Source organism: Balaenoptera acutorostrata, chromosome 1 (genome assembly GCF_949987535.1).
Source record: "Balaenoptera acutorostrata chromosome 1, mBalAcu1.1, whole genome shotgun sequence".
Lineage (NCBI taxonomy): Eukaryota > Metazoa > Chordata > Mammalia > Artiodactyla > Balaenopteridae > Balaenoptera > Balaenoptera acutorostrata.
This window is the reverse complement of record NC_080064.1, coordinates 45,031,545-45,050,728: the sequence shown is the minus strand read 5'-3', so window position 1 is coordinate 45,050,728 and position 19,184 is coordinate 45,031,545. Positions and strand designations below refer to the sequence as shown.

Sequence of the window (19,184 nt, the reverse complement as noted above, 5' to 3'; positions counted from 1 at the left end):
CAAATGCATTTCAGTACACTGGCAACATGTAAAACACAATTCAAGAGAAAATACCATTTACAATAGGAACAGCAACCAAAAATATACCACCCCCAAAGGTAACTGGGAATTAAATCTATCATATATGTTCATGACTGATCAATTGGTCAAAATGGCAGGAGTAGAAAGACCCTTAGCTCACCTCCTCTCACGAGCACACAAAGATCACAACTGTTTGTAGAACAACCATCAATGAAAAATATAGGAACCTCCTGGAAAAGATCTACAACTAAAGATATAAAAAAGGGACCACACGAGATGGGTAGGAGAGGCGGGCTTATGATACAGTCAAGTCCCATACCCCCAGCTGGATGACCCACAAATGAGGGTAATTATATTGCAGAGGATCTTCCCACAGGAGCTCCTGTACTGGGAAGAAGAGCCCACAGAGCAATTGGCCTTGAAGGCCAGAGGGGCTTGGTTTCAGGAGTCCCACAAAACTGGGGAAAGAAGAAACTTAAAGGGCACACAAAACCTCATGCTCTGGGACCCAGGGCAAAAGCACTAATTTGATAGGAGCCTGGGCCAGACCTACCTGCTGGTCTTGGAGAGTCTTCGGGGTGGGGTGGGGGGGGGCGACTGTGGCTCCCCTGGGGACATAGACACTGGTGGTAGCCATTCTTGGGAGCTGCTTCTACCACATGGACCCTGGCGCTGCTGGGCACCACTGTGGATCCCGTCCTCTGGCTCATTAGCACCAAGACCTGGCCCCATACAACAGCCTCTAGGCACCGGGGCTGGGACGCCTCGAGCCAAGCAACTAACTGGGTGGGGACACAGCCCCACCTGTCAGCACACAAGCTAAAGACCTCACGAGCCCAGAGCCACCTCTGGACACTGCCCTGCCCACCAGAGGGCCCAGGGCCCAGCTCCACCCACCAGTGGGTAGGCACCAGTCCCAGAACCCCCTGGGCCCCAACCCTGTCCTCCATGAAGTCTGCTCTAACCTTCGGACCAGCCTCACCCACAAGGGGACAGATACCAGAGGCAAGAAATCCGCAATCCCACAGCCTGCTGACCCAGTCGGCCCACAGCAGGCTGCCCTGGGACCAGCTGGGCCCTGACCCTGCCCACTAGAGGCCAACAAAGCTTTGGGACACCCCACACTCCACCCATGTCAGGAATCTCCCTTCCCCCACCCCCGAAGTGATACGACACCAGCTCTGGGATCCTGGGGCCCTGCAACCATATTCCAGAACCCAGCTCTGCCTGCCAGTAGTCTGACACTAACCTCAGGACCTGGCTTTGCCCACCAGTGGGCAGACTACAATCCTGGAGTCTTCTGGATCATGGCTGCACCCACTAGTGAGCCAGTACTAGCCCCAGGGCCGCCTGGGGTTGTGCAGTCAGCTGCCTCGTGACAGCCCTGCCAACCAAGAGCCAGCAGACTCTGCGTAAAGCAGGGCCTGGCAACCAACTGGACTGGGGGCTACCCAAGCCTACCAGACTGCCCACATAGCCTGCCAAACAGAAAGACCCATGCAGCCCTCATGGGTTGCAACCCTAGAGCATATAGCTTGGGGACAAGAGGGGAGTGGGGTGCTGGGACACATAGGACGTCTACAGAAGGCCACTTCTCCAAGGTCAGGAAACAACTAACCTACACGATACATAAAAATACAAACAGCAATTTAAGCAAAGTAAGGCAACAGAAGAACATGTTCCAGATGAAGGACCAATGTAAAAGCTAAGAAGAAGAACTAAGTGAAGTGGAGAGAGCCAATCTACCCAAGAAAGAGTTCAGGATAGTCATCATAAATATGATCAAAGAACTCGGGAGAAGAATGGATACACAGAGCAAAAGTTAGAAGTTTTTAACAAAGAGTTAGAAAATATAAAGATCCAAACAGAGATGAAAAATACAATAACTGAAATGAAACATACACCAGGGGGAATCAAAAGTAGACCAAATGATACAGAGCAATAGATCAATGAGCTGGAAGACAGGGTAGTGGAAATCACTGATGCTAAACAGAAAAAAGAAAACAGAATGAAAAGAAATGAGGACAGTTTTAAGAGACCTCTGGGACAACATCAAGCATACTAACATTCACATTATAGGAGTCCCAGAAGGAGAAGACAGAGAGAAAGGGGGCAGAGAACACATTTGAAGAGATAATAGCTGAAAACTTCCCTAATCTGGGAAAGGAAACAGTCATCCAAGTCCAGGAAGCACAGAGAGTCCCATACAGGATTAACCCAAAGAGGAACATACCAAGACACACTGTAATTAAAATGGCAAAAATTAAAGAGAGACTATTAAAAGCGGAAAGGGGAAAGCAAAAAGAAAGGAATAACATACATGGGAATTCCCATAAGTCTATCAGCTGACTTTTCAGCAGAAACTCTGCAAGCCAGAAGGGAGCGACATGATACATTTAAAGTGATGAAAGGGAAAAATCCTGCAACCAAGGATACTGTACCCAGCAAGGCTCTCATTCAGATTTTATGGAGAGATCAAAAGCAAAAGTTCAGAACCACCAAACCAGCTTTACAAGAAATGTTATAGCAACTCTAAGTGAAAAAGAGAAGGCCACAAATAGAAACATGAAAATTACAAAAGGAAAAAGCTCACCAGTAAAGGCAAATATACTATAAAGGTAGGAAATCATCCACACACAAAGCCAGTAGGAAGGTTAAAAGAAAAAAGTGGTAAAATCATCTATATCCACAATAAGTAGTTAAGGGATACACAAAACAATTAGATGTAAAATATGATGTCAAAGACAGTCACTGTGATAGGAGGAGAGTACAAATGCAGGGGTGTTAAAATTCATTTGAAATTAAGAGATCAGCAACTAAAAACAATCACGTATACATAAAGATTACTATGTATAAACCTCATGGTAACCACAAACCAAAAATCTATAACAGATACACACACAAAAAAGAACAAGGAAAAAAATGAAATTTTGCCGTTTGCAACAACATGGATGGACTTGGGTATTGTGCTTAGTGAAGTAAGTCAGAGAGAGAAAGACAAGTACTGTATGATATCACTTATATGAGGAATTTTAAAAATAAAACAAACTAGTGAATGTAACAAAAAAGAAACAGATTCACAGATATAGAAAACAAACTAAGTGGTTAACAGTGGGGAGAGGGAAAGGGGGAGGGACAAGATAGGGGTAGGGGATTAAGATGTACAAACTAGTATGCATAAAATAAGCTACAAGGATGTATTGTACAGCACAGCAATCTAGTAATGGAGACAGTTGCAGAAACTGAAAAGCACTGTGATAAAGGTCAGATTGTCCGGATGCTCTGGGCATACACAGGAGGGGCACCAACTAACTCAGTCTCAGAGGGGTGTGGTGAGAGGAGGTGCAGTCTATCTGAAACCTGAAGGTTGAGCAGAAGATAGCTGAAAGGGTGGAGAGGGGCTTATGTTCCAAGCAGAGGCAACTTCCTCAGGGTAAGCTGTTAAGAGAGGTGGGGCTGACAAGATGAGCAGGGCCAGCTCCATCAAGGCCACAACTGTCACACTGAGGAGTATGGACTGTTTTCCAAGTTAATGGAAAACCACTGAGGAATTTTAAGCAGGGATATGATCAGACTTGTACATGAAAAAAATCACTGACTACAGTGAGGAGAATGGACTGGAGGGAATGAGTGGAGTCTAGAGGCAGGAGGAGGGCCAGTTAGGAGGGGAGAAATAGGCTCCGCCTCTTGACGGGAGGCGCTACAAAGTCACCTTGCAAAGGTGCGGGTGCCGGAAGGGAACGCAGTCTCCAGCAATAACACATTATGTGTCAGGCCCCTCGCTGGCCAAAACAGAAGCCAAAGCTGGGAGTAGCGGAGGATGGAGGAAGGGATGACCCATTCTTCCGGGGAGACCCCATGAGCGTGGCTTCATGGGAGGGGACATTTGAGCTGGGCTAAAAAGAACAAGGACTAATTTGGCAGAGAATGTGCTGGAGCCAAGGGCATTCTGAGGATGGAGGATGGCATTTGTAAGGTACAGCGTCACAGTAAAGCTCAGACATGTCTGAGACCAATGCGAGGCTTAGTGTGGCTGAAGCATGAGGCATGAGGAGGGCTGGTAAGGAAGTGAGGGGCTGCTAACGTGAATTTTTTTTTGTTCCTGCCTAACAACTTGGTATTGCACAAACAGTATGATATCAATAAAGGAAAAAAGAAAAAGAAAAACATTTTCTTAAACCCCACCATCCTAGCTCCCTAACAGAAGTGTGTTTATTTTCCCCTGTTCTCTTTCAGGGCCTATCTACACACAGACATGTTTTTATATGGCTATAATCCTAGCAGCATTAAGATTATATTTAACTGTTTTCCACTTAATATCATAAATACCAAATGTGATTCTGCTTATTCAGTGGCCCTGTCTTCTTTACAATGGAAGACTCCCAGAAAGAAGATATACTTGTAACCAATTCCGCTCAAGCAGTCCCCCGAGCTCCATTCTCTGCTGGAGGCTCCCTTCATCTCTTTGTTTATCAAGCTCCAGTTGTGTCTCCTGAAACACCCTAAACTCTCTCCCTTCCAGCACCTACCCCACTGTCTCATGTCTACCTCCTCCAATCCTGGCTCCCATTCCTTTTTTGTCAGTTATTCTGTCACATGAAGATAATTGGATAGGTGTCACTAGATTTGGAAAATATGTTCGAGGTGGTCTAATTTAAAACATAAGCTAATAAAACCCAAAATGAGATACCACTTCACACTCACCAGAATGGCTATAATCCAAATAGATGAAAACAAGTGTTGGTGAGGATGTGGAGAAGCTGGAACATTCACACTCTGCTGGTGGGAATGTAAAATGGTGCATCTGCTTTGGAGAATATCCTGGCAGTTTCTTAAATGATTAAACATAGAGTTACTACATGACCCAGCAATTCCACTCCTACGTAAATACCCCAGAGAAATGAAAACATATGTCAACACAAAGACTTATACACAAGTGTTCATAGCAGCATTATTCATAATAGCTAAAAAGTGGAAAAAACCCAGATGACTATCAACTGATCAATGAATAAATAAAATGTGATCCATCTATATACTGGAATAGTATTCAGCAATAAAAAGAAGATAAGTACTGACATGTTCTGGAACATGGATAAATCTTGAAAACATTATGCTACGCAAAAGGCCACATATTGTATGATTCCATTTATATGAAATATCGAGAGTAGAAAAACCTATAGAGACAGAAAGTAGATTATGGTTTTGTCTAGGATTTGGGGGAAGTTAGGGGGTTGAGGGAAAAGGAGAGTGACCGCTAATCGGTACAGCTTTTCTACTGGAGATGAAAATGTTCTAAAATTGATTGTGGTGATGCTTGCACAACTCTGTGAATATGCTAAAAATGACAGAATGATATACTTTAAATAAGTGAAATATATGGTATGGGAAGTATAGCTCAATAAAGCTGTCTCTTAAAAAATGTAACCTACATAGTATCCACGAAACTCACTCTGGGGATCCTGGAGGCACCTCAAAGAGTAGCAGATAACTTCCCGAGAGGCTGGTGTGACTGTGGATCTGGAGATGTGCCACACTCGTGCGGGCGTCCCGGAGAAGAGCCGCCTGGACAGAGCTCGCTGGCTTCCCAAAGCACCGTGGGGAACTCCACGTGGGAGCTGCTTCAGGGTCAGGAGCAACAGGTATTAATTTAACAAAACTCATCCTCCTGAGTTGGGAGGCCAGCTAATTTAAGGTCTAATTACCGGAAGCCTAGACAAACAAATACAGGAAAAAAAGCACTGGACAAGGAATCAAGAGAGTTGGTCCTAATCCTACATGTTACCAAGCTCCCCCAACCTGTCCATCTTTTGTATGGAAAATGGGGATAACTTCTGTTTCAGAGCTGAGGGGATCAAATCGGCTGATGCTCTACAAATAGTTGAGTTCTGTACAAATGTGCAAGACCTGTGTGTGAGCTCCAACTGGATTGAGACTTAACTGTTTTTGCCATCCTAGCTACCTCGTAGAACCCTTCATAGCATGAATCCAAGATCAGAAGGAGGGGTGGAGGAAGTTGTAAATAGGAATGCCGAACACTGGGACAGGCCGGCAGTTCCCCTTAAGGGACTGCTCGCACCCAAGAGGTACTGCCCAAGGGTACATCCACCTGAACATAAGCATGAAATATACTTTTCCACCAAGCTTCAATTGAGGCTTCGGTCTTAAGAGCTCCTGCTATGGGGAACTTGCTATCCAAGAGGGGTCAGCACTTCAATAAGGAATGGAACAGCGGCAGCAAGACATCACAGAACAAGAGAGCACAGGCTCAGCTTCAGCTGTATGCCAGGTGCTTTACCTATATCGTTACAGCTAATTCTCATGACATCCCCATGCCATAGGAATTATCCCCATTTTACAAAGGAACTCACAGACCAGAAAGGCAAAATAACTTGCCTCTAGTCATAAAGTGAGGACATGGTGGAACCAAGATACCAGAGTTCAGGTGTTCCTGATCATGGTTCCTGAACGAGAGCAGCATATGCTGATGTGCATTGGCAGCCACAAATGCCTCTCTCTGATCAAACCATGGAATGTGGAGGACCTGGGACCTGTTGGGTATTCACTAAATGGTTAATGAGCAAAGGATGGACAGGGTCGGCTAAGAAGACATGCAGGAGTGTTTACATGAACTGTAAGGAGGATTAAATGAGATAATGCATTGGAAGAGCTTTGTGACTGGCTCATACCAGAATTCAACCCAGCTGTCTAGTAACTTGCTGGGCAAGCCACTGGAAATGCAGGTAAAATTAATCACAAACAAAAACCCTTCCTTTTCAAAAACAAAACAGAATATGCTTCCTTTTCACGTTACAGCAGTATTCTAACAATAAATTGTTAGAGCAGTAATGTTCTAACAATAAATTCTGTGCTCACTCAATGGAAGGTTTCAAGGGCAAAATGTACAGAGCAATAATTCTACCTTATTCCACAATTAGCACACAAGATTCAACTGGTAAAAATAAATACACACCAGTTATTAATCTTCATTTGGCTGGAAGAACAGTGATATAGAACTCCCTAAATCCATGAGTATAACCCTTTGTTGCAGCAGGACTATCAGAACCGAGCAGTAGTGGTTTACTCCTTAGAAAAATGAAGAGGGTTTTTAAACAAAGGATATCCCAGGAGAGAGAAGCAAGTTTACAGGAAAGATAAAAGAGCATTTCCTACCATCACCCAAAGAGCCAGGAGCCAATATGAACTTACTATCACCTGAACTTACTACTGGAAAGTTCTTTGTGGAGATTAGGTAACGAGGTTAAACAATTAAAAACAAAAACAAAAAACAGGGCTTCCCTGGTGGCATAGTGGTTGAGAATCTGCCTGCCAATGCAGGGGACACGGGTTCGAGCCCTGGTCTGGGAGGATCCCACATGCCGCGGAGCACCTAGGCCCGTGAGCCACAACTACTGAGCCTGCGCGTCTGGAGCCTGTGCTCCGCAACAAGAGAGGCCGCGGCAGTGAGAGGCCCACGCAGTGCGATGAAGAGTGGCCCCCGCTCGCCACAACTAGAGAAAGCCCTCGCACAGAAACGAAGACCCAACACAGCCATAAAATAAAAATAAATAAATAAATAAGCAAATATGGTTAAGAAAAATTAAAAAAATTAAAAAAAAACCCAAAACCTAAGAGGAAGCACCTCTAAGCATGAATTGCATTTTATTTCTGCTTCAACAATAAATACACCTGAGTTATTTTCTAAGTCTTACCTCCTGATCAAATGTCCTTAAAATTGAAATCTCACATTATCTTTAGTTGTGATCTAGTCCCACTTGGAAATTACATGTTTAGCTTTAAAACCATGGTTTTAAAGCTCAAACCTTATAGCACTGGTGCTCAGGCACCTCACAATTAGTTTCGTTAGTCACAGAACAGTGCATACTGGCTACAGAGGCCCCAATTTTCATGTTGATGAAGCAGTAGAGGCTTTTCATCCACCCAGAAGTTAAGATTTGATGGCTTTGCCTTCTAAGGCATCAAACACGCTTTCTAAGGCCTTCTCCACACATTGGAGAAACTCATGGGCATTGCGGCCTTGGTAGGCAGAGACATTGCAGCCTATCCAGTTGTCATGAACAGCATACGCAATGCCAAAACCATCAGGGACCACGGGGGCAAAGCCGCCGATGTTCACTGCTGGGCTGCTCAACGTGCTCGTGGACAGGATGTTGTGGTTTATCTGCCTATATGCAGGGTCCAGGTATAGCTCAGGCAGGTCAATCCCTTTGGCTGCTCCCAGGTACCGCAGAGCAAACAAGTGTCGATCAAAGCCCTGGCCTGTCAGAGACAAAATGGAAAACCAGAGTCTCAGAATCTCAGAACTGAAAGGGACCTCACTTGGTAAAACCTCCCACCCATGGTAGGAATACCTTCACAGCATCCTTGAGAGTGGAAGAAGGGTTTGTTTATCTCTGCATGCACACCTCCAGCTTGCTAACCTCTGGAGTTTATTCTAGAATATTCCTTTTAAAAAAGCTGTGAACAGCTGAGCTAAAAATCAGCCTAAAATGAACATGATTTTTAAAATTTTGAAATTGAATCAGTTTAGTCAAACAGTCAAGAAAAGTATGTGGAGAGCACACTATGGACTCAAAAACTAAGGTAAAAGCCAAAGTCTAAATCAAGTGTAAAAGACAAGATTGAGTCAGTGGAAGAAAATGGAAGGGGTATTTGACCAGGGTTCTAATCTCCGCTTTCCTGCTAATTTGCCGTGTGACCCTGAACCAGTGGTCTCAGTTTCATACTTATAAAATAGAGAAGGATGAGACTAGAATGTCTTGGAGGTCCCTTTCAGTTCCAGGACTTCGGCTGCATGAAAGGACTGGACTGTGTGATCCTCCAGGTCCTTTCTAGGTCTCGAATTTTACTATGAAGAGGCAAAGAAGGATGACACTTAGGTTGGGAAGAGCTTCTGAGATGGCCTATTTACAGGCAGCCAATGCACTTCAACCGAAGTGAAGTAAGAGGGGCCGTGGGCTTAGAAATCCTACGTTGTCAAAAGTGAGTCTGATGACCAATAAATAATAGGAAGACAGTATGTAACACGGATGAAAGTGACCTTAAATGAGGACGAAGTTAGATGCATTTCCCCATCCTTGCTTAGGAGGAGAGAATATTCTGAACCCTAATGGCTAGTCTGGCTGTTTGGACTGCTAAGGTAGAAAAAAATAATAATCAGTTGGCAGGTGGATTAAACCTAGTGAAGAGGTGGAAATCAGATGTGGGGTAGAATAGTGCTGAGGCTTACCCCAGTGCTGAGGGCAACAAGGCCTAAGGGCATGCTCCCCAAACCCCGTCTCACCCATCGCTGCTTCTTTGGTCAGCTGGTTGTGGTACGTGGAGCACTTGGCCATCATCTGCTGAAGCTCTCCAGCGCTGTGCTTGGAGGGCTCCCTGACAAAGGCCTCAGAGCATCTCTTTGTGAAGACGGAGGCCGGGCGGATGGTCTCGGTGCGGCCGTGCTTGAATGCTGCAGTGCTACAGGACTCATAGGTGGCCACTGTCTGCCCGTACTGCTGCAGGAAGGCCATCTGGAAGCCCAGCTGAGCCACCGAGTCAGGGCTCAGCTTCTGCTTCTTCAGGAATTCTTTGCCTCCTCTCTGAAACTGGATGTAGTCAATGGTGAGGGTTTTCATGGTGGCATCAAATTTTTCCTTAGCAGTGCTAATGCCAGTCTTTAAAGCATCGTTCAGCTTGAAGTTGAGTTTCTGTACGGCGACAGAAGAGTCAGTGTTAGCTGGCTGGCTCCGTGGAGTGACAGCAGGGGCCTGAGTGCTGTCTTTAAACACTTCATTAAAAAACCTGAGCACTGCAACACCATCACCCCAAGCATGCTCAAAGTGGACAGCAGCAGTGCCATCCTTGGCTATAATGAGGTTAAAGGATTTATCAAACCAGCGGTTTGTGCCGTCACCGTGCAGCATGTTGTGGGACAAGTGGACAAGGTCCTTAATGGGGAAGTCATCTAGGCAGAGACAGAATACAGCAGAGTCCACTTTCCTTAGGGCCTCCTCATTGCCACCACTCACCAGCTTCTGTCTGAGCTCTGCCCAGATGTCCCGGTTCTCACTGGTCAGATATGACAGTGGAAACTCGGGGGCCAGGCTATTGTCTGAGAGAATGTACTTCAGATGAGCCTGGATTTCTGAGGCGCTCACAATGTTCCCATCTTGATCCAGGACATCAAAGACATAGAAATGTCCTCTTCTTAGGACCAGGAGGTGTCTGGCCTTGTCATCAGTGAAGAGTTCATCTCGACTGGGTTTGGGTAAACGAGTGGAGTTGAAAAGCCGAAAATACTGGGACATATCCAGGGGATATGCATTGACCAAGTAGGCGCCATACCAGGACAGAGAGGAAGGCACAAAGCGTATGAGTCTCTTGAAGGTGTCAGTGTCACTTTTGGCAGGGTTCAAGTGGAACACTTCTGGTTCCAAAAGGTCAGCCCGAAGTGTCTTCAGAAACCGGACGGCAGAGACAGTCAAGTTGGTTGCCCGGGTGAGCTGGTCGTTGTACTCAGACTTTGGGTCAGGGTTGAATGACATAAATGGATTAAAGTTCAGGACAATGGGGTCTCGGGCAGTTAAGTACATATCAAACCAGGGACCTAAAAAATAAAAATTAAAAAAGAACAATAAAGAGTTAATGCAGTTCCTAAAGATAAAATTTGAGAAAGAAAAAAAAAATCAAGCATATTCAGAAGTGACATTAACCTCCAGAGGATGGGATTTTCTGATTATTTTTTTGCTCTGCAATAATTCATAAATGGTAAATGGGATCATATAGTATGTGGTGCATCTGATTTCTATCACTTACGATAATGTTTTGGAGGTGCATCCATGCTATAGCATATATCAGTCTTCATTTCTTTTTATTGCTAAATAATGTTCCAATAATGTACCACATTTTGTTTATCCATTCATTTGTACATGGACATTTGGGTTGTTTCCACTTATTGGTTATTTTGAATAATGCTGGTACATACAAATTTTCCTGTGGACATATGTTCTCAGTTCTTTTGGGGGATATAGCTAGGAGTGGAATTGCTAGGTCATATGGTAAGTCTATGTTTAACCCCCTTTTTTTTTGACTAAAATTGTTTGATTTTTTATTAATTTTTTCTTTTTTTATTGAAGTACAGTTGATTTACAATGTTGTGTTAGTTTCAGGTGTACAGCAAAGTGATTCAGTTATACATATACGTATACCCAGTCTTTTTCAGATTCTTTTCTATTATAGATTATTACAAGATACTGAATATAGTTCCCTGTGCTATACAGTAGGTCCTTGTTGTTTATCTATTTTAGATATATTAGTGTGTCTCTGTTAATTCCAAACTCCTAATTTATCCCTCCCCAGCACCAACCTTTCCCCCTTTGGCAACCATACGTTTGTTTTCTATGTCTGTGCGTCTGTTTCAAACATGTTTTGGAAATAAGTTCATCTGTATCATATTTTAGATTCCACACATAAGTGATATATGATGGTTGTCTTTCTCTGTCTCACTTACTTCAGTTTATATGATAATCTCTAGGTCCACGCATGTTGCCGCAAATGGCATTATTTCATTTTTTAATGGCTGAGTAATATTCCATTGTATATATATACCACATCTTCTTTATCCATTCATCTGTCGATGGGCATTTAGGTTGCTTCCATGTCTTGGCTACTGTAAATAGTGACGCTATGAACACTGAGGAGCACGTATCTTTTCGAATTAGCGTTTTCTCCAGATATATGCCCAGGAGTGGGATTGCTGGATCATATGGTAACTCTATTTTTAGTTTTCTAAGGAACCTCCATACTGTTCTCCATACTGCACCAATTTACATTCCCACCAGCAGTCCCTTTTCTCCACACTATCTCCAGCATTTATTATTTGTAGAATTTTTGATGATGACCATTTTGACTGGTGTGAGGTAATACCTCATTGTAGTTTTGATTTGTATTTTTCTAATTAGCAATGTTGAGCATCCTTTCATGTGCCTGTTGGCCATCTGTATATCTTCTTTGGAGAAATGTCTATTTAGGTCTTCTGCCCATTTTTTTTTTTAAGATATACAATTTATTTATTTATTTATTTTTAAATTTATTTTTGGCTGCATTGGATCTTTGCTGCTGTGCGCGGGCTTTCTCTAGTTGCGTCGAGTGGGGCTACTCTTCGTTGCGGTGCGTGGGCTTCTCATTGCGGTGGCTTCTCTTGTTGCAGAGCACGGGCTCTAGGCACATGGGCTTCAGTAGTTGTGGCACACGGGCCCAGCTGCTCTGTGGCATGTAGGATCTTCCCAGACCAGGGATCGAACCCGTGTCCCCTGCATTGGCAGGCAGATTCTTAACCACTGCACCACCAAGGAAGTCCCATTCTGCCCATTTTTTTGATTGGGTTGTTTGTTTTTTGATATTGAACTGTATGAGCTATTTGTAAATTTTGGAGACTAATCCCTTGTTGGTCACATCATTTGCAAAAATTTTCTCCCATTCCGCAGGTTAACTTTTCATTTTGTTTATGGTTTCCTTTGCTGTGCAAAAGCTTTTAAGTTTAATTAGGTCCCAATCATTTATTTTTGCTTTTATTTCCATTACTCTAGGAGACAGATCTAAAAAAATATTGCTGTGGTTTATGTCAAAGAATGTTCTTCCTGTTTTCCTCTAGGAATTTTATAGTATCTGGTCTTACATTTAGGTCTTTAATCCATTTTGAGTTTATTTTTGTATATGGTGTTAGAATGTTCTAATTTCATTCTTTTACATGTAGCTGTCCAGTTTTCCCAGCACCACTTATTAAAGAGACTGCCTTTTCTCCATTGTATATTCTTGCCTACTTTGTTGTAGACTAATTGACTGTAGGTGTGTGGATTTATTTCTGGGCTCTCTATTCTGTTCCACTGATCCATATGTCTGTTTTTGTGCCAATACCATGTTGTTTAGATTACTGTAGCTTTGTAGTATTGCCTGAAGTCTGAGAAGGTTATGCCTCTAGCTGTGTTCTTTTTCCTCAGGATTACTTTGGCAATTCTGGGTCTTTTGTGGTTCCATGTAAATTCTAGGATTACTTGTTCTAGTTCTGTGAAGAATGTCATGGGTAATCTCATACAAATCATGTTAAATCTGTAGATTGCTTTGGGTAGTATGGCCATTTTAACTACATTAATTCTTCTAATCCAAGAGCATGGTATTTCTTTTCATTTCTTTGAATCACCTTCAATTTCTTTTATCAATGTTTTTATAGTTCTCAGCATATAAGTCTTTCATCTCTTCAGTCAGGTTTATTCCTAGGTATTTCACTTTTTTTGGACACAATTTTAAAAGGGATTTTTTTACTTTGTCTTCCTCATATTTCATTGTTAGTGTAAAGAAATGCAACTGATTTCTCTATGTTAATCTCGTATCCTTCTACCTTACTGAATTCGTTTATCAGTTCTAATAGTTTCTATGTTCGGGAGTCTTTAGGGTTTTCTATATAGAGTATCATGTCATCTACAGATAATGACAATTTTACCTCTTCCCTTCCAATTTAGATACCTTTTATTTCTTTTTCTTGTCTGATTGCTGGGGCTAGGACTTCCAATACTATGTTGAATAGAAGTGGTGAGAGTGGGCATCCTTGTCTTGTTCCAGAATTTAGTGGGAAGGCTTTTAGCGTTTCACTGTTGAGTATTATATTGGCTGTGGGTTTGCCATAAATAGCTTTTATTATATTGCGATATGTTCCCTCTATACCCACTTTGGTAAGAGTTTTTATCATGAATGAATTTTGAATTTTGAATTTTATCAAATTTTTTTTCTGCATCTGCTGAGATGATCATATGGTCTTTGTCTTTTCTTTTGTTGATGTGGTGTATCATATGATTGACTTGCATATCTGAACCACCCTTGTGACCCTGGGATGCATCCAACTTGATCATGGTGTATGATCCTTTTTATGCGTTGTTGGATTTGGTTTGCTAACATTTTGTTGAGGATTTTTATATCCATATTCATCAAAGATATTGGCCTGTAATTTTCTTTTTTGATAATATCTTTGTCTGGTTTTAGTAACAGGATGATGGTGGCTTCATAGGATGACTTTGGTAGGGTTCCCTCTTCAACACTCCATGTGCACTTGAAAAGAATGTATTCTGGTTTTTTTGGATGTAATGTCCTGAAGATACCAATTAAATCTAACTGTTCTACTGTGTCATTTAGAGTCTCTGTTGCATTACTGATCTTCTGTCTGGAAGATCTGTCCATTGACGTCAGTGGGGTGTTAAAGTCTCCTACTATTATTGTATTCCCATCAATTCTCCCTTTATGTCTGTTAGTATTTGTTTTATGTATTTAGGTGCTCCTATATTGAGAGCATGCAGGATAATGAGTGTAATATTCCTCTTCTTGTATTGATCCTTTTATCATTATACAGTGTCCTTCTTTATCTTTCTTTATGACCTTTGTTTTAAAGTCTATTTTGTCTGATTTAAGTATTGCTATCCCTGCTTTCTTGTCATTTCCATTTGCATGAAATATTTTTTTCCATCCCCTCACTTTCAATCCATATGTGTTCTTTGCCCTAAAGTGGGTCTACTGTAGGCAGCATATTGTAGGTTCTTGTCTTATTATCCAGTCTGCCACTCTACGTCTTTTGATCAGAGCCTTTAGTCCATTGACATTTAAAGTAATTATTGATAAGTATGTATTTATTGTCATTTTAAACCTTGTTTTTCAGTTGATTTTGTATATCTTCTTTGTTTCTTCTTTTTGTTTTTCCTTTTGTGGTTTGATGGTTTTCTTTTGTATTATGCTTGAGTACCTTTTTTCTTTTTGTTTTTTTGTGAATCTTTTATATGCTTTTGATTTGTGGTTACTCTGATTTTCAAGTATGTTAACCCATCACTAAATCTACTTGCTTTAGACTGGTAGTCATATAAGCTCAAACACATTCTAAAAGATCTACATTTTCTTACTCCCCTCCCCCACATTTTGTGATTTGATGTCCCATTTTTACATCTTCATGTTTATTCTTTTGCTGTACACTGTAGTTATGATCACTTTCATAGAATTAAAAAAACTTTTTTAAACCTATGTACTGACTTATTTAAGTGAGCTTTAATCCTTTTATATATTTACCTCTTCTACTGTTGTTTTCTCTTTCCTATAGATTCTTGCTTCTTTTCTATTTAGACAAGACCTTTCAATATTTATTTTAAGATAGGTTTAGTATTCCTGTATTCCTTTAGTTTTTGCTTGTCTGAGAAATTCTTTATCTCTCCTTCTATTCTAAATGATAATCTTGCTGAGTAGAGTATCCTAGGTTGCAGGTTTTTCCCTTTCAGGACTTTGAATATATCTTGCCACTCCCTTCTGGCCTGCAAAATTTCTGTAGAGAAATCAGCTGATAGCCTTATGGGGGTTCCCTTGTAACTGCCCATTTGTTTTTCTCTTGCTACTTTTAGAATTCTCTCTTTATCTTTAACTTTTGGCATTTTAATTATGATATGTCTTAGAGTAGGTCTGTTTGGGTTCATCTTGTTTGGGACCCTCTGTGCTTCCCGTGCCTAGAAATCTGTTTCCTTCTTTAGGTCTGGGAAGTTTTCAGCCATAATTTTTTCAAGTACATTTTCAATCCCCTTTTCTCTTTCTTCTGCTTCTAGGATTCTTATTATGTGTAGATTGGCATGCTTTACGTTATCCCATAGATCTCGTATGTTGCTTTCACTTTTTTTCATTTGTCTTTGTCTGCTGTTCTGATTGGGTGATTTCCATTATTCTATCTTCCAGATCACTTATTCATTCTTCTGCATTATTTAGTTTGCTATTTATTGCCTTTAGCTTGGTTTTCATCTTGGCAATTGAGTGGTGTAATTTTGATTGGCTCCTCTTTGTAGTTTCTAGTTCCTTGTTACAATGATCTGAATTTCTAACAATAGCTTTTCTTAATTCCTTCAGCATTTTTATTACTTCTTTTTTGAACTTGTGGTCTGGTAGACTGGAGAGGTCATCTGTTTCATTGTTCTTTCAGGGGATTTCTCTTGTTCTTTTAATTGGGAGTAATTCCTCTGCTTTTTGATTTTTCTTATATTTCTCTGACTATGAATTTAGGAGAAAGAGTTATCTACTGTGGTCTTGAAGGGCTGTTTTTATGTGGGAGTGTCCCTGTGTAGCCTGCTTGAATCCAAAATTTCTCGTGTGAGGGCTATTTTTAGTATGGATGCTTGCCATCTCTTTCCTCAGGGTGGCCCTTGTCCCCTTGATAGGGGGTGTGTTTGTTGCTGTGGTGACCAGAGCCTGTAGTGGATGTTGGGTGGGGCCTCCTCTTTGCTTTGTGGATGTCACAGCCCTGCAGGGGGGAAGGGTCTGCTCCCCAGTTGTTGTAGTAGAAGTCCCCAGATCTGGTTCTAAGCTGTGGTGTGAAGCAGGTGGGACTGGAGCACTCCCTCTGGGAAAGGAGCCGCTGCATGTTTCTCCCCAGGAACTGTGACGCAGGACGTGCGATTCTGTGATGCTGCCTGCCACCTGGTGTGAGCACCCACAAAGACCACTATTGCCTGGCACTGCCCTTGGGGGACACCTTTGCTTGGGGGCTCTGGTAACCTGAGGTCCCTTAGGAGTGCAGGCGCACTCACAGAGTGGTTGCTCCATAAACCCACTGGAGCCGTGTTCCCTGAGCCCGCCTACAATCAACCCAGATGGCCTTCAGGCACACATGGTTCTGGTCCCAAATCCACCAGAGTGAGAACTCACTGGGACCACCTCCCTGCGCCCACAGTGGGACTGCTGATAATCAGCTCAGACAGCCCCCAGGCAGGCACGTGCGGTCCTGAACCCAAAATCTGCCAGAGCGGCAACCTGCCAAAGCTGCAACCCAGCACCTGCAGTGGGATCGCCAGAGATAAGCTCAGATTTCAGGCCCGCCTTCGTGTGTGCCGCCCACAAAGTTCACAGCATCTGTGGTGATTGGAGCCACGCCCTGCTGTGAGCATGCTGACAGTGAGGCTGCTACGGCAGGCCCACAGCCCTCCCTTTGTGTGTTGACAATGGGGCTCCTATGGCAGACCCATGCTCCATCCTGTGTACACTCCCAGTCGCAGCCTGGGTCACACTCCAGGCCCTTTGGGATGTCTCCCCACAGCCAAACCGTGTCCTCTCCCTGGGTGTGTCCTCTGAAACCTGAGTTTCAGCACCCAGTCACTGCACACACCAGCAGGCACGCGTCTTGGGCTCAGAAATGCGGCAACATGGCCAGGACCATCTGTGTTGGTGTATCTCTACCCTGCAGGGCGGCAAGCCAGCTCCCACACTCTCCTCTCCAGCCTCTGAAGCTCCCTATCTGTCCTGGTGGACCTCCCAGCCAGTGAAGGAGGTTCTCAGCGTGAGGGAAGCTGTCCTCTTTCACCGCTCCCTCCCAGGAGCGCAGGTCCTGTCCCACATCCTCTTCTCCCTTTTCCCTTCATCCTACCCAGTTACATGGGGATCTTTCTTGCAGCTTTGGTTGTATGAGATCTTCTGCAAGCTTTCAGTAGATGTTCTGTGAGAACTGTTCCACATGTAGATGTGTTTCTGATGTATTTATGGGAGAAGGTGAGCTCCACGTCCTTCTACTCTGCCATCTTGGACTGAACTCTATGTTTAGCCTTTTGAGGAATTGCCAGGGTGTCTTCCAAAGTGGCTGAACCAGGGCTTCCCTGGTGGTGCAGTAGTTAAGAATCCGCCTGCCAATGCAGGGGACACAGGTTCGAGCCCTGGGCCGGGAAGATCCCACATGCCGTGGAGCAACTAAGCCTGTGCGCCACAAGTACTGAGCCTGCGCTCTAGAGCCCGCAAGCCACAACTACTGAAGCTCGTGCGCCTAGAGCCCATGCTCCGCAACAAGAGAAGCCACCGCAATGAAAAGTGTGCGCACCGCAACGAAGAGTAGCCCCCGCTCGCCGCAACTAGAGAAAGCCCGCGCACAGCAACAAAGACCCAACGCAGCCAAAAATAAATAAATAAAATAAATAAATTAAAAAAATAACAAAGTGGCTAAACCATTACCACCAGCAGTATACAAGGGTTCCAATTTCTCCACATCCTCAGCAGCATTTGTTATTGTTACTGTAAGTCTTATTTGATTGGAGCCATTCTGGTGGGTAACCATCATTGTGGTTTTGACTTACATTTCCCTAATGTTTATTAATTGTTTTTTCCTCCTCATTCCGTTTCCTTTTTTGACACTTACAGAAATAAAAAACAATAATACCTCACTGGCATTCATGCTGAAATAGAATAGTTGTTAATTCCTACCCCATCAGCTTAGGTTTCTCGTGCTTCATCTCCTTTCAGGAACAACATTCACACCTGACTGTCTCCCTAGTATGGCAAAAAGTCTTCACCATCATTCTGTGTACTATGTACATTACTGCACTCCCTCTTTTAGGAAATGCTTGAAAAGCAATTAGAAATAACTATCAGTGCGAGTGAACCAATCCAACTAGCCCTCTGTATTCCTGTGGATGTTTTGCTTGTAAAAATTCCAGAGGCAGTATCTTATCAGAAAATGTGTTTTCAAGGGAAGTTCTTGGTGGGATTAGGAACTTCCTAATCAAATATAGTCTATCTTTGATTCAAGGAAATAGTTTTTACATATAAAGTATTGGGAAAGGATTAATGGACATGAATTTATCTATTATTCATTTGTTGGTCCATTCATTCCATTTCATTCCTTGCGAATCAGTGCTGTGCCAGGCCCTGGCCCAGGGGATGTAGAGAGGAATAGGGCATGGACTTTAATTCAGAAGAACTCTGATGAAGGAGACAAATAGAATTAAAACATAATGCAAGGCACTAAAATGGGGGCAAGACATATTTGACAAAAGAAGACACGAATTTATGCCTCTGATCCCTTCAGTAAAAGAATTTTAAAGAGACAGAAACCAATAAGGCAAAGAGAATGAGAGAGGAGAAAAGAGCAAATATTAGAAATTGGAAAGCTCTCTAGCCAATTCAAGGAAGCCAACCCCAACCTGGCAGCAGAGAAAGCCAAGAAACAGTATGATTTACACAGCAGAACCCCCAGAGGGCTCAGGAAGTAGCAGCCTAGATATATCTCGTTGAAGGGCTGTTTAATTAGACCCCCACCTCACCCCCCAGATTCCCTCCCCACTCCAATAGGAGACTTAAGTTTTATTCACTGGAGAAAGTAAAATTGGGGG

At 42.9% G+C, this 19,184-nt stretch overlaps 1 protein-coding gene across 2 annotated transcripts in view; it reads right to left on the bottom strand.

Annotated features, from left to right (window-relative positions):
• Window positions 1–7,663: 7,663 nt before the first annotated feature.
• Window positions 7,664–19,184, bottom strand: part of CPT2 (carnitine palmitoyltransferase 2) — a 28,632-nt gene continuing 17,111 nt past the window's right edge. For both annotated transcript variants that reach the window (XM_007164435.2, XM_007164436.3), the window contains 2 exons: window positions 9,323–10,627; window positions 7,664–8,298 (listed from right to left, as the gene is read on the bottom strand). In XM_007164435.2, the coding sequence (XP_007164497.1) occupies window positions 7,967–8,298; window positions 9,323–10,627 (1,637 nt within the window). In that variant the 3' untranslated portion in view covers window positions 7,664–7,966. The remainder of the gene's footprint in view (window positions 8,299–9,322; window positions 10,628–19,184) is intronic.